We start from the raw sequence: 16,665 nt of genomic DNA on the forward strand, positions 1-16,665 counted from the left end.
GTAAAAAACTAAGAGTTGTGCCGCGCAAAGAAATGAATTACGAATATATTAGAATTTCGAAGGCAAAAAGACGAGACGGTTAATTTTACGCTAGAAGATCATTAATACATCTAAATCTACTCAATACCCCGCAAGCCGCCACAAGGGCGTGTGGCGGGGGGTGTTAGGACACCACCCGTAATTTAGAAAAGAAAAAAAACCGCATGCAAAAACCACAAAATCATACATCCACAAAAAAACATGGCATACATTCATGCAAGAATATTTACACCCCACACACATACAAACACTCAAACTAACATATACATGCACCTGAAAGTATACCTAACATCTTTGCAATTTTTAATTTTGTTCCGAATTGTAAATTCAATGTTTTTAATATTTCTAAAGTGACTTCGGTTTCTTACTATTATGATTTCTGATTGTTCGGGGAAAGAATGAGAATATGTATCTATCTGTACTGGAATCTATCTCCCTTATTTTATCTTTGTGGTCTGATCTACCTAAGTAGTGTGGGGCCATTATAATTCCTTCAGTGTCATGGTTAAACTCGTTTGTTCTGAACCTTTCTGAAAGTCTACGCCTCGCTTGTTCTCTCCGCACTTCAAGTGCGCATTTTCATTTCAAGTTCAAATTAATAATGGCTACGGCTCTCACGATCATTGATATTTGCATGAGATATCCGCGGAATATCGTATTCAAATAAATTATTAACATACTTCATTGGGTAACCTTCAAGCTGGCAGAGTTTTGACACCGGATTTCAAACTATTTTAGCATCCAACATTGACTTTAAGAGGCTGTTGGACTGTAGCAAAACTCAATGATTATCATTGTTTGTACGATAGGTTATACTAGTTTGTGCCTTGCGGCTGTAGACGAAGGTTTTGTATTTTATACTCGGCACCAATTGAAAAATTAAATTTCCTATTAAATACGAGAATGTATTTCAATTTCCAGATTTCCTCTGTTTAAACGGCCAATTAATCCTCTTAATGGCAACTAACTCTTATTTTTAAGAACCAGAGGGAATTCTTATGGAACCAAGTTATATTTATAGCTTCGACCATCGTGATGAAATAAGAGAGAAGGACACTGACATAGACAGATCCTACTACTATTCGTTCTTCCCTCGCATGATGCATCATTTCAAAATCGACCCCAAGCGCCCGAATTCAGTATATTAACTCAAAGACTTAAAGTTAATTATTACGTCAAGTACACCAATGATGCATAGAGGCATATATGTGGGTGCCCGAGTACTCTTGGGTATTAAATACGAGGGTTATTTTTTAAGTTAGGTCCATTTGGTCATTAAAAACATATTCGTTAGAAAAAGTTTTACTGAGGGTTATATTTTCCTAAAACCCCTCTACACTTTTTACACAATCGCCGTTCATTTCTAAGTACTTTTCATGAGGCTGCACTGGCTTCTTTAACCCCTCAGCATAGCCGCCTAGGCAAACTTCTATTCGTAGATAACTGAGCCAATTACCCGCGGCGGTCCGGGCTACTCGTCCCTTCAAATTGTTGTCCACAAAGACACTTCTAAGTGTCAGAAGAGGAGGCATTCACTACGTGCAAGCTCCGTCTTGTCGATAGCAATCCAAATACACTCGTCCACTCTACACACTTTGCTCTTTGTGTTGGTCGGTAAGCATTTTCGGTATCCATATTGCACACAAATTGTGCTACCCGACCTTTTGGTGTAAATGGTGGTGCGTCCAAAGAGGAAATTTATCAATCAGAGCAGTAACCGTCGATCAGGTCGCAGTTCTTGTTCCACTTGTTGAACGATTTCATCAGTCTGGAGACAGGACCTGCCACTCCCCTCTTCATCATGCACGTTTGTGCGTCAATTTTCGACGTCTCGACACCAATGACTAACCTTTCCTTCTCCCATTACTGTAGGTCTACAAACTAGGTGCAACTCCCGATGAATTTGAGCAGTTGATGATCCTTATGCACATAAAAATTGTATCACATCACGAACTCCGCAACTGGTGGAAGCAACCATTTTCGCGGACATTAACTGCATTCACCGACAGGCAAACGACTGATAAGTCAAAACAATAACTTCAAGGGCTTCGAAAACAATAAAAAACTGGTGCTGCATGCGCAGAAATTCGCTGACTCGCCATTATTTGAAAATAAGAAAACGGTCCCTAATTTTCGAATATGCCTCTTGTGTATTCATATTTATGAATGAAACCAGATTTGTACATACATTACTATCGTCCTAACATCCCCTGCCACACGCCCTTGAGGCGGCTTGGGGGGTTCTGTGTGAACATGGTAGTAGATAATCGTGGGGCTACAAGTTTTTGTCAGCATCCAAATTTATAGTCCTAATACACCCATTACTTTTCATCAATTTTATGGTTCCCCAAAATAAAACTTATTCAAAATACAAAACTGGCTTGGGTGCGAAGATCAAAATACTTTTAATAGATTTTCAAGGGGTTTAATATATTGTATGGGATTGGTTTAGGATCTTCCACTTGCATTTCAAGTTCCGATATTTTGTATATTCATTGCTATCTCTCACCAACCAATCTAATTAACGAATAGGTTTGATTTGAGCGCACTGCGCACCAAGCCCTACATACTTGTGAATGTCACACATCAGAGTAGAGGATGTAGTTCTAGTTAAATCATTGTTGACAAACAAGAGGAAAACAGTGCAATTCCAATATCAGGGTTTTCCAGGACTTTTTCCACTCAGGTCCACGTTGCTAAGACAAGAGTTTCGACAACATTGCAGTCGGCAACTTCAAGTTTACCAACTACAAGACCGGCAAAACTTTTGCCTCAGCATCATGTACCCGAGCGGAGTACACTTAAACAGCATCAAACCGCAGAAGCCTTCAAGAGAGATAATCTACATAAATACCTCGCGATTCACCATAAAGGTGTGCGGCAGGTGGTGCAAACACTAAGAGGGAAAGGGAAAGGAAGGGCGGTTAAACGGTTACGAAAAGGGAGAAAACATTCATACGCTACATTGACCCTTATTACGGCGACGTGTGAATTTCGCTCATCTTTCGACTAGCTGAGCTCTGGCCTCACCCATCAAAACAACCTTCGGGTTGATAACTGTGGTTATTATATGTGTCTCACCCCCCTGCAACCGGGGTCTCAGTTTGCCAGTAAACTTTGTCTATTTGCTGACGATGCAGAGATACATAGGGACATATTCACTCATGATTATAGGAAGGGCGATGCTAATAATCTACATGTGATCAAAAGTGGTGCGGAACATGGGAGCTAGAATTAAATTTGTAGAAGTGCGTTTCGATTCGTTTGGAGGAAGAGTATTTCACGCGAAATTACGCTATAACCAAAATTGCAAACATAAAATCAGCAACATATTTGGGCGTTACGATAACTAAGGACTTGTCCTGGGGAAAACAAATTTGTGAAATTTGCGGAATAGCAAATAAAAAAGTAGGATTCATGAAAATGGCACTTGGGAAATGTAATGAGAGCGTTATAGAACTTAGTTATTTCACGTTAGTCAGACCCCATCTAATGTATGCTGTGAGTGTATCGGATCCTAACGAGATGGGCTTAGTTTTAGAACTAAATCAAGTGAAACGTAGAGCAGCTAGGTTTCTAAAAAGTAGTGGTGAACAAGATAGCAGCGTCACGACACCACGGGAAGAATTAGGATGGGAGCCACTACTTGACTGTAGATAGAAATACAAGTTGAATTTACGGTGGAAATTTGAGGCAGGTCGCATCTCTGAGGACATTACAGGCCCCGATTTCCTACTGTAGATCAGATCACGTACGTAAAATCAAAGAGATAGATAGTAGAACGGATAGATTTAAAATGCTGTTTTTTTCCTCTTGCCATTAGAGATCACAATAGGCATGACCGTAGGCGCGAACTAGATGATTAGTATTGGTGTACATATTTTCTCGATGCTTTACGTGAATTATAAATAAACCCATCTTTTTAACACTCCTCCCGCATGAGTGGACTATACGTATCCTGCTATTGAATATTATTCCATGTTAATACCCTCTATCGTGTGATTAACTTTCTTCCAGTACATGATCAAACTGATATTTGAGTAGAGGTTTCATGATTGCGATTTTGCATGCATGGCTAGTGACCTGTCACCCTCCGCGACACACCCTTGCGGCGGCTGGCGGGGTATTATGTAGATACGTGTAAAGGTATAAGCAAACATGGATTACTCTCTTCAAGGATCCTTCGACAACCTTTCAGTTCCTTTACCCCGTGCTTGCTGCGCCACACCAAGACCTGTTCTTCGTCTCCCACCCACCAAGCTCTCCGTCCTCGCCAGCATTCATTCATGGGACCTCATACTCGTACGCCCTCTACGGACCGCCATCCATCCTTATATCACCACCCCCCTTCCCTAACAAACACGGGGCAGTTGAGCAGGAGGAGCAATGAAGAGGCCCTCCGAAGAAAGGGGACAAGGGGGAGAGTTCTGTAGAAGAGGTCGGAGGGGGAATGAGAGGGACAGGAGCCAGGCTCGTAAAGAGGGCGAGTATACACGGGTGGGGAACGAGGGGCCGTTTTTCTGTTAGGGAAAGGAACGACCCCTTGTGTATGTACGTACATACCTTGGAATTCGAGGGGTACCCTGTGTGAGTTTCTTTCCCCTCTTTTCAATCCTTCTCTCCTCCACTTCTCCCCCCTTCTCTCTCCACTCCCCCCTCACGGGTACTCACCTTCCAGTGCTCCCTTGAGGAGTCTCATGCTGTTCACCGCGTGAGCCCACGTAACCTTGGTGAGGTCTCCATGGATCTGGGGAAAGAAGTCGGGGACGGCCGGGATGTTGGCCTGGGCCTGACCTGCGGCAGAGGAAGGAAGGAAATAAGTTCGATAGGACTCAAAGACACGCACGCTCCCACGTGAGGAAAGACCACGCGATGTTTTAAAAAGGCTCTCCCACTCCGTGGTGCGGGCCCCATAGTGTTACGAAAACTAAAGGGGTGGCAATTCAGCAATTTCAGAGTGTAAAAATCATTCACCTTGACCGGGATTCGATCCCCGATCTCTCAATGTCCGATCGAGTGCTTTAGCCAGTTAAGCTATCGAGGCGTTTGAAACTGAAATTTTGGGGGCTTTAAAGGAACAAGATATTATGACGAAATACCGTACATACAATGTCACAGGCATTCGTTGTCGAGCGCGACGCGCCACAGTCCACGAGGTTAAAGCCAACTTTTAAACACTTAGGCTGTTTATACCTTGGAAAATTCCTAAGAAACTGCGGGAGATGCCGCAACAGTAACTTTTAACTGAGTCATCCGCTAATGTGCATGCAATGCAACAATTTCAAAATGTAAAAGCGTGTAGCGGATGACGCCAAAGTGTAGCGGATTTCAGAGTTTAACGGATGACTCCGTTAATAGTTACTGTTGCGACATCTCCCGCAGTTTCTTAGGAATTTCGTTTCATGGCGTGAAGTAAGGTCATTGGTGCAGCGCAGGAGTGGGCAACTCCGGTAAATTTCAAGGATTCAACAGTTCACTTACATTATAGTCGGGTACCTTCTTTGACTACGGAAGTAGTTAGAATTAATTTAAGCGAATTGAGGGATGGAAAGCATTTCAGATATGCCCGAAACCAGCAACAAATTGTTCAATATACAAAAAATTAAAAACAAATTGAGTAGCTTCAGGCATGATGTGGTGGAAGACGATCATAATGAATAACTGATCGTAGCACTTTTCGACTCGATAATTTTTTGAATATTTTTTAAGAACGGGTTTCGATGTATTACATAATCATCAGTTTTAACCCTGCTTCAACACCTGATGATTATGTAATACATTTTTAACCCATACAGTTTTAACCCTGCTTCAACACCTGATGATTATGTAATACATGGAAAACCGATCGTAAAAAAAAATTATCAAGTGGAAAAGTTTTACGATCAGTTATTCATTACAAAAAATTAGACCAACGTAAAATTCAATTCGCATAACTCAAATTATATTATTCTAATTAAGCATATTTTCTCTGGTAATCGACATCTACAGCAACAGAAATACTCCGAGATCTACCAAAAAATGTGTGGCAGTTGTGACAGCACCAGGTGGAAGAGGTAAGGGATAAGAGACAGGAAGAGTGTTTAAGGGGGTGAAGGAAGACGAAAGAGTATCCACTGATAAAATGGAGGAATTATCATTATATGAGAAACAACAAATGCTATCTGACCTCTCTGCCATTAAGTGCTATCTGACCTCTTTCATTCCGTCTTTCCGTTAACGACATTAACTCCGTAGTCACTAGTACGATAGGTTTACTTGCCGACGATGAAGTGGTTTACACAGATATCCGTAATCCGGAGGATAAAGCAGCTTTGACAGATGACCTAAATACGCGACACATGGTAATTAAATATAAACTTAATTAATTGCATAGTGATGAATTTTTGGAAAAAGAGCAATTCCCTCCCGAACGCCTACTGCATCGGGAACACCGGAATGGAAAGTGTAAACTCGATTAAATACTTACGTTTTACCCTCACTCACAACCTCTCCTGGGTGAAACACATACGGGGAAAATGTGAACAAGTTAACAAAAAATTAGGATTTATTAGAAGAGTACTTGGTAAGTGTGATGAAAAGGTTAAAGAGAAACGTTATCTTTCACTGGATGGGCCTCGTTTAGAACACTCGTATATTGCTAATACTCGTAGATGGGATCCTCGTGAAGTTAGATTGACAGCCGAATTGGATTGCGAGCGGTGTAGAAGAGTTTTATTTTTAAAACGTTGTTATGATTAACTAAGTAGCGCATCGATTTTATTAGAGGAGCTAGGCCGGAAATCATGGCTAAGCTGGGAGCATAGTCTAAATTACAAATTAAATCTCTTTCATAAATTGGAGGATGTCTCTTTAGCAATGTTGCTAAAAATATGTTATTAACCTCATCGTAATACAATATATCATGTCAATAAAATCAGAGGGATTAAGTGTGGAAAGGATAGATTTAATAGATAGATTAGATAGATCAATTTACCCACGAACGATGATAGATAAGAATTACTTTGTCATACCGCACCAGGGGGATAAAGTATTAGGGTCTAAATTAGTCTGGTGTGCATGCATCCCCTGCCACGCACCTTAGCGGTGGCTTGGATAGTACTAAAAACACTAAAAAATACTGCATGGGTGAGTGCGAGTACTTTGAAAGAAAAGTTTCGACGTCGGCAAAAATGCTTGGATGTGAACGCCAAACGTACTTCTCGTTGAGAGACTTGTTTTTTTAATTAAGAGTTTGTAACACAGACATATGAAGAGGGGCGAAAGCATTGTAAATTCATTAGCCACTTGGCTCTCGAGTTACCACGGCGTCCCGATTATACTGGCATTCCCTCCATGTAGCGTTTTCCATGAGGGCATTGCTCTTTCGTCAGTTCGTCAATGGAAAATCCAGCACGGATAGAATCCTGAAAGCAGAGCTTCATCATACATCATTTACAAGTACATATATAAAGTACCAGTTCTGAAATTCTTAGCTCAAAGCAATCTATTTTAAATATTAAGCATTATCTTTTCTTTTATACCAAGACTTCAGTGCTGTATATTTTCTGATATTCAATTCTGATCCCCATTCTTTCCATCCCTCCGAAATCTGGTCTAAATCATTAGGGCGTTACACGCAATCTTCTAGTGTCCTCATTTCTCTGTTAATCATTGTGTTGTATGCAAATAATCTTAGAATACTGTTAAAGTGGAAGCTTAGGGATCAAGAAAAGTAGGGGGCCTATAACACTTCCCTGCGGCACCCCTGAAAATGTCTTCTTTTGATGAACTCTACTCATGTACGACTACATTTTGTTTACGGTTAAATAAGAAGTACCTGAATCATTTGGTCACTTTATCATTTTATCATACAAGTTTCATTTAACTAAATCAAATTAAGCATCAGAAAATTTCAATTTAAGAAATCCAAATTTGAAGATTTCGAAAAAGAACGCGAAAATTACATTATCTATAAGCTTGTGCGTTTGTAAATGACAAAATGCACACTTATATGCATGCATGCGAATGTATGAGCTCACATTTGTGCTTGAATGGCTGGTACCCTAGCACTCTACGCCAAACATCCTCGTGTTGGCTTGCAATGTATTTTATAACTGTAGTTTTTTCACGTATTACGCATCTGTTAAACGGTGTCTCTGGTGAGATGGTGCATCCGCCTGAGACGAAACCGGTCATCCCATAATAAGTTTTCTGTAGATAACATAAAACTTTGTTACGTTCACTTCAATCGGATTGATCCTGAAATCACTGACTTCAGAGTTGACAAAACTAGCATACCGTTTCAGAAATTTTTTTCTACATCAATATGAAACACATTTACGAATACCATTCCCTCCATGAAAGGATCAGCACAATCAAGATCTAAAGTGTTACCATCATTACATGTACAGATTCTCTTGACAACCGCTAGATGAAATATCTCACTCGATTACTCGTATGTAGGTTGCTGACTGTGTAAGTATTAAAAACCTATGTTGCATCAATTCCAAGTTTTAAAGAGGCTTGCCCTATACATAGAAATAATGAAACCATTCCAATGATACAAATTTTCAGAAAGATAATTAATTGGGACATATTTTTATACAGCAAGGGTAAACTTTCAGCTAACAATCAATACGCATTATATTAGTCCTCTTAGTTAAAAGTATACTCATACTCAACGTGTCTGCTAGAATATTCACCTTTATTTTTATTTCAAACGGATGTAAAATTTTCCCACATTTGTGAGCTACAAAATAGGGTTTCTTTCCAATGGGTTATCATTATTATTACATTCGTGATAGTAAAATAATGATGAGTGAGATGCAACGATATGACGGGTAATACACCTTAATTACCTAACGACCGCTGCAGTTACCAGTAAGAGACAACAATGCGTGGTAGTAAAGGGTAATAAAGTACTTAGGCTCAATTTGGGGTATCAACCAGAGTGGAGTGCAATGAAACATTGAGGTTATTGAGCCCACACATGAGCATCGGTTCTCCAAAGTGTGCAAGTGGTGGCATTCAAAGCGCCTACCCTCCCATCGCGTGCACTCCTCGAGCGAGGGCAAAGGGGAAACGGACGCTTGGCATCATCACCCAGTGTCATCTCAGTGGCGGAAGAAACCATACCCCTGACACGATTTATTCCTTCCCAAAAACCCAACAACTCCTCGGTTATCTGTTGCCATTTTCGTGTTCTCCCGAGACCCTGAGGTCCGAGCTGGGATCTTACTACAGTCCGCGCAATAAGAAGCAACTCGCATCATTTACAACATCGTATTTATTATCATGTTGCTTTCATCCCACACAAAATTTAATCTCAAAACAATACTCCTCAAGCCTCAAGCCGGTATGAGCAAGCAAGCCTGAAAGACTCATAAAAAGGTACAGGGCACCTGAATTTCCTTGCGACACCGAGAAAATTATGGCCCCACATTTTATTGGTAGATTCGACCACCGCGATTGTTAGAGAGAGATCGTTAGACTCATTCTTCCCTCCCACGATGCGCGGTAAAGATAAAGCCGAACCCAAGCACCCGAATATATTCGATTAAGGACAAGCATTTAATGACGCAGTCAATTTTTTAATTAATGTTTGTATGTGTACGAGAGTTTTTGTATTTTAGCTAATATGTATTACAAACAATAAAATAAAAACTCCTGTAGCCGTAATAAGTAAGCAACACTCGTCCCGCAGTGAAAACAAAATTGATTGTGCTGGTTTCTGGGAAACGAAATTCCACGACAATGAAATGACACGATTTTCTCACAAACCATCACAACAAATTTTGTTTTCATTGCGGGACGAGTGTAGCTAACTTAATACGGCTGTAGGAGTTTTTATTTTATTTTATTATTTTACGAGGCTGTAGAGCTCAATTTCTTTTATTTTATGTATTACAATGCATGAATGAACTAATATTTCTGCATGGATGGCTGGGGCCCTCACAAGGCCTTGCGGCGCCTGGTGAGTTTTATTGGGTATATTTGGATGGAGCTACCTCGGGACCGTCAAACGAAATTTCCTGGGTTTCTGTAAGGCTGACCCGCACACTCTTCTGATACATGTGCCCCAGCACAAACTTGCTTTAGTGTTTGACATTTATTGTCGATAATACCTCAGAAATTATAAATAACCGAAAGGATGTTATGATTTAAATGGAGAACTAACACAAAATAATTTGTTCGGGATAATGTTATTTGAAAATTTTGAACCTTCAGCTAGTCACAGTGGGGATCTTCAGTCTTGAGTTTTTGGTTAACTCCCAAACATCCTGAATAAGGTCATGAAAAGATATTACATGCCCGCCTCTCGATGGTCCAGTCTTATACGCTCAACCCTACCAACACGGTTTTAATCGTTCTCGGCTCTTATTTTGAGCAAAATAAGAGATAGAGTACTTGAGGTTAATAGATTTTCACTACCCATTCCTCGGTCCAGTCACTGGTGCAAGTAGGTAAGCCATACTTCGAGAGCACCGAACTCGATTGATTCTCCGGGTGACCCTTCGTTCATTCCACACATCTATCCCTGCCACCATTAACGTGTATGGCAGGGAGTGGTTCCACACTGGGCATGGACCGTCAAAATATAGTAAATGTGAGTTACCATTAATGCTTTAAATAATTCAAATAATGGAAATAATTTTTACAACATCCCATCGTTTCTTCGGCGAGTCGTAACTTTTCCTGGCCATGAAAAAACCAAACAATGTTCCACATTTAGTGTTAATGTAACTAAGATGCGTATGGCCCAAAATCTTTGAACTGGCATTAACTATAACTAACACAATTAGCAAATGTGAGACATTTCCAAGGAAGATCATCAACGGCTTCGTTGGGAGGGTGACGGGTCAATTCGGATAATTCATCACCCTGGGTCGCCCACGTCTCCGCGCCATACTTCGTGCGTGACGGCTTAAATATAGTAGTGTCATCGAGGCGTTCCCAGGGAGGTTTTTTCTTACTCAGTTATAGATATGGTGGAACAGAGTCCCTCGTGATACGTGGGTGGTCCTAATAGGGCTTATTACTCTAGCTTACCCCCACAACCCTCCACGTCCCATTTTCCCAATGAATTTCTTCTTGCATATTCCTACACGCGTCAAAGCTCATTCACCGACGCTCACTGGCATTTTTTTAAATTTCATTGATATAAATGCTCAATTACTTGAAACGAGCCACCGCCTTTCCTACATGACCATTTAAAACGAGTATATACATCGCTGAACATTTTGCTAGGCCAAGCGCTGCTGGTGGTCCGCACGTACACTGAAATAACTCACATTAATATGCCACTCATTTCTTCTTGATGCCCAATTTGGAAATATGCGGGCTAGCCAACAGGAAGCTCTAGTATTAATTTAAAAGACACTTGGGAAATACGATCAGGAGTTGAAAGGGTGCTGTTATTTTTCACTTGTTAGTAGACCCCTTCTAGAATGCGCTGTTTGTTCTTACCACATTGAGAGGTACATCAAAAAATAGATGCGATCGAATCAAATACATTAGAACAGGTTCAATACTTAAATGTTGTATTTACATAAGGTATTTAATGGATACACACGTCAAAAGAATCTCCAGATCACCCCAGGGACCATTTGGTCTCAATTTCGCCCAAATAAAGACCACTATCTATCTATCTATCTATCTATCTATAGAAGCTAGGATTTATTGGACGAGTTACGGGAAAATGAAATGAAATACTACGAGAAAGTTGTTACTATGCTTTCTTTAGGCCACATTTGGAATATCTGGTAAGTATTTTAGATCCATTGAGAAAATGTTAATTCATAAATAGATAAATTTACCAAGAAAATCAGATAAATTAGTTAAAAATTGCTACGAGAATAGAGTGAGCGCGACGGAAATATTTGTAAAAATTAGGTTGGGAGTCCCTCAACACACGAAGAGAGCAGCAAGACTTAGACTTTGGGAACAGTACATAGCAACTCTGAGTATTCTGGCAGTATAGAAAGAATTATTATGGCACCAAATTATATCGACTTATTTGGCCACAGAGAGAGAAATGGACACGGTTACAGACAGAGCCAATTATTCGTTTTTCCCTCCCACGATTAGTATTCATAACAACTCGAACCAATATAACCGAATATTCGTAATTGAAGTCCATAAATTAATAATTTTATCATTAATTTCATGATAGATACATTCATGTATGTGTGTATTTACCTGTGACTTTGGATAAAAGAGAAAATGTATGTTCAAATACATTCGTACATTAGTGTCTGTGCATGTATTGCTGGTGCCCTTACTACCCCCGCCATACACCCTTGCGGCGGCTTGTGGTGTACAGTGTAGATGTCATATATGGGATGGGATGAGGAAGGTTTGATATCTGGATTAGACATGTGCAGCTAAGAGCAGCTGCGACAGTAAAAAGATGTAATGATAAACTTATCAGTGCCGTTAGGTCGTTATCATTATGCAGGGAATCACCATATCCAGACCGCATTTTATAAAACACGTTAAACCTCCTACTTAAATTTTAGCAGATCACTTCTGCGAACACTTTTAAAAGCACGTTTCTGCGAACATTTACAAATCAAATCCTACTACGGAAATCTGTATAAATAAAAGCAAAGAAATTGGATAAAGGCGGATAAGTTTAGAATGCTTTTTTTCGCGTATAATAAGGAACTCCGATGGTTGTGATCCACGAGATGACCGGAATAATTAATGGGGATAGATAGCGTAGCTTTTGACCGATGACCTAATACTCCCACGACACGCCTTTGTGGTCGCTGGCAAGGTGTTGTACAGATATACATGTCTATAGAAATTGTTGCATGTAGCATGTACATATACTGAAAACAATGCTCCTTGTACTGTGAAAATTCACTGCTCCATCAGCATCAACAGAACATAAGATTATAAAGTGACCACCGTTTTTCATTTAATATCGCTTTGAGACCGATTTTCACCTTGGATCCTTCGTTATGTAACCTGACATCTAATTACTAACTATTTAGTCTTACGCAAACGAAATAATGCGTGCCTTGTGTCGATCCCCATCTAAAAAACATCCTAACGTAGGGTAACCAATATAAGCGGAAGAGAATGAAGCCCTTTGTTCTGGAACGAGGGAGTGTTTCAAAATTGCTATTTAGTTAGGAACATAAAAGTTACATTTCCTTCCAACTCACTTCATGACTGGCGTCCTAACGCCCCGCGCCACGCGTCCTTGGGTCGGGTGTGGAGTAAATAAAATTGTAGATTAATGCATTTGTGAATTGTCTAACCTACATGAGTAGAATTCTACCCAGTTTTTTTGCCTACGTTGCATGTGAGGCCGCAATTTCCGATGAGTTTTCTTATTTGTCTTCTTAATGTAGTCATTGGAGTAGTTACTAATAATACACATGTAATACTCGAAATGTGTATTACGGATGTGTACTATGAATGCTGTCCGTTCGCCTCCATTCCACGTACCTTTTTGGTAGATCGTGGGGTGCTATGTGTATGTGAAAGTATTGGAGTAAAAGTAGAATGGCTGGTGATTGAACACCCCCTGCCACACGTCCTTGCGACGGCTTGTGGCGTAGCGAATAGATGTAGATATTCCAAATCTTCATACAACTGGTTAGACATAATGCCCCTTTGGATGTGCTCTTTAAAACATTTGGAAAATATGTGAGCAGGAAGCACAACAAAATTAATACGAGTAATAATTAATAATCATATATACCGTCAGCATAAATGATGTAAAACAAGCACTAGTTCCTCCTACAAATGTGAAGTAATACGCTAGATTATTCAACCCCAAAAGAGCTTTATGAAAGAAGAGAAAGCAAACGCGGCCCTGTTGTTCGCCCTTTGTGTTTGGAGATCTTTTTGAAAGCATTCTGTCGAGGTGAACACCTGCCATAACCACTCCGGACAGCTTGGGATCGGTCGCAAGCTGCGCAGCGAAACTCATCTGCTGGATATTCAACACCAATAAGTTTCCCCCTTTTTTGGTTGCTTCAACCCTTGGCGACAAGGAGGAAAAACTACCGTTCGATTGACGGCATCTAATAATTAGGAGGATAATTATTTTCCTCATGCTGCAATCATCAGGCAGGTGTTTCGCTTTCCAAGTGATGCCAGTACGTAAAAACTATGAAAATCAAGTATGGCGCAAAGATTAATTAAAAATCGTTGAAGTCTGCGTCGGGAACAGGATCTATTGTTACACTGGGTGAATCAGAATCCACACACATCAAGGGCAGATTGCGTTGACAAAGGACCGAAGAGGAAACCAGGAGGCGTACAGATGAGCGGAAGAGAGTAAGGCCTCGTGGGACGCTATAAGGAGAGCCGAATGATTGCACACACCTTGGGGCACAATGGATCTGAAGGGAGGACAATGGGAGGGAAGGTCCCGTGGGGAAGAGCGAGGAGTAAATACGCAAACCAAATAAAGAAGGATGAAAGAAGGAAGCTCTCCCAGAGCACAAGGGTCTCGGCAATTGGTGGTACAAAATGAAGTTCTGCAGTGAACCAATCTTCTAGATTGAAAGAATAATGAAATAATGAAGGAATTGCTGCACATATGTTTTTTTACTTTCTAGATTGTATCCTGCAAGCCAAGGCGAGAATATTTGGCAGGGGGTGATTCCACGCAATATCAAAAATTGAGCTTTTCTTCATTTTTAGTTAAAATACAAATATGTATTCAAATAATGATTATCGTAATGGTTCATGTACTGCGGTATGCAAGTGAGATTTCTCTACGCAAGGTAGAGGATCTGTAGGTAATGGAAAAACAATACCTAAAAATTCATTAGATAAAGACAACATATATACTTGGCTTCTTAGAAAAAAATAAGAAAAAATATTTTTCCCCCCTCAGCCTTTCGTAAAAATAAAAATACGATCATCCATAAAAATAAAATGTATAACTCTATAGTTCTTAAATTAATGTTCTCACTATTTACACTGAGATAAATGGCATATTGGGCCTGCAGAATAAAATTAGAAAAAAATACTCTTAACTAATAGACTCAAGTACTCATTATTTCCTCGCATAATGCTTGATGATAAATAAGCAAACGTAACCAATTCTACAGTATTAATTCATAAAGTCAAAACCACGTCGAACACTTGGCGTTATGCGCTATGCTCATAGACGTTCAAATGTTCTTCAAAGAAGCTTTATAGGTTCAACAAAAATCCCCTAGAATCGTAAAATATTCTCGCAAAAAGAGAGTAATCGGGATGGATATGTCGGAGGAAATTTCTTGGGAGCCTCTTAACTCGTGGAGAGAGCAAGAGCCCTGGAGGACAAGACTTTAGACTGATAGAGGAGTACAGGATACTCGAGTTTGCTGGCGAAACCGAGGCAATTATTATGTTACCAAATTACATTTGAAGATTCCACCATAGGCATACAATTAGCGATAAACACTGTCACTGCCAAATTCAACTGCCGAACTTCCTCCGCTAGATACACAATCATATACAAACAACGGAATATTTTAATTTAAAAACCAAAATTTAATGATTTAGTCCGACACAAGACTAATTGTAAGATGGATATAGGCATGTACTCGCACGTGTGTGGATGCATATGAGAAAATGTATACTTATGTGTTAATGTGACCTCATATTTATGCGTGAATGACTGGTCCCCTACCACCCTTTGCCATGTGGGGCATTATATGAATACGTAATGAAAACGTGCAAATATATTTCTTTACTTACGCATCATTGCATATTTATATATATATAAGACTGCTCGATGGGTGAGTGCTTCTACTTCCATGATGTAGAAGCACTTACGAGAGCAATACTATATAACACTTGGACGGCACAAAAGACACACAAATATGAAAAGAAAACACGTAAAAGGACACTCACATTTCCGAGTTTGAGCTTCCGGCCTTCCATTACACCTCCTTCAGGATATAAACCATAAACTCAGTAATCAACCAGCAGGTCGGTTTGGTAGGTGATGGTAGAGCTCACCCAGTACTAAGCCCGGCGGCGTGTGAAATTCACACATCAGGGTAGGGGATATATATATATATATATATATATATATATATATATATATATATATATATATATATATATATATATATACGACAGAAATCTGTATCACAGTCTGCAAAATAGCCATGGTTCGATTCTGATTCTGGTGACATTTCTCTCGGATATTTCACAAGGAAAAAGTAACATCTTTGACATTTTCGTCGGAAATAAATCCGTCTGTTCCAATAGAGTCATCAATATATAACACGTAATAAAGGGACTCAGGAAATGATACATTTATATTACCTTTACCGGGCATCATCCCACCAACCAAAAATTTATTTTAATTTATTAAACGATTTTATTGGGCGAGATTGAGACTTTATATTCCCATCTTCCACCTAACCCTTTGGCATTTAATGGAAGATAATTAAATGCACCCTAGCCCTAGGTGCAGGAAGACCCATTTAGGCAGGAATCGAACCCAAGACCTCCAGTTGGGCGGGCAAGGACGTTACCCCCGCTGCCACCGAAGCCGACAATCATCAATCATCGTAATGCTAATAAAATAATATGTCAGGAGTACCCCTCGAGACTACGTACTTCAGGAGATAAACCTTTTCCACCTTTCGAGAGCATTTTGCTGCATAAGTACACGTGCACTCT

General features: G+C 40.0%; 1 protein-coding gene across 2 annotated transcripts in view; it reads right to left on the bottom strand.

The window, feature by feature from the left end:
• Positions 1-16,665, bottom strand: part of LOC139700126 (protein FAM151B) — a 75,261-nt gene that overhangs the window by 28,193 nt on the left and 30,403 nt on the right. For both annotated transcript variants that reach the window (XM_071598657.1, XM_071598656.1), the window contains exon 2: positions 4,711-4,833. In XM_071598657.1, the coding sequence (XP_071454758.1) occupies positions 4,711-4,833 (123 nt within the window). The remainder of the gene's footprint in view (positions 1-4,710; positions 4,834-16,665) is intronic.

Source organism: Hetaerina americana, unplaced genomic scaffold (genome assembly GCF_022747635.1).
Source record: "Hetaerina americana unplaced genomic scaffold, ioHetAmer1.1.p SCAF_10, whole genome shotgun sequence".
Taxonomy (NCBI): domain Eukaryota; kingdom Metazoa; phylum Arthropoda; class Insecta; order Odonata; family Calopterygidae; genus Hetaerina; species Hetaerina americana.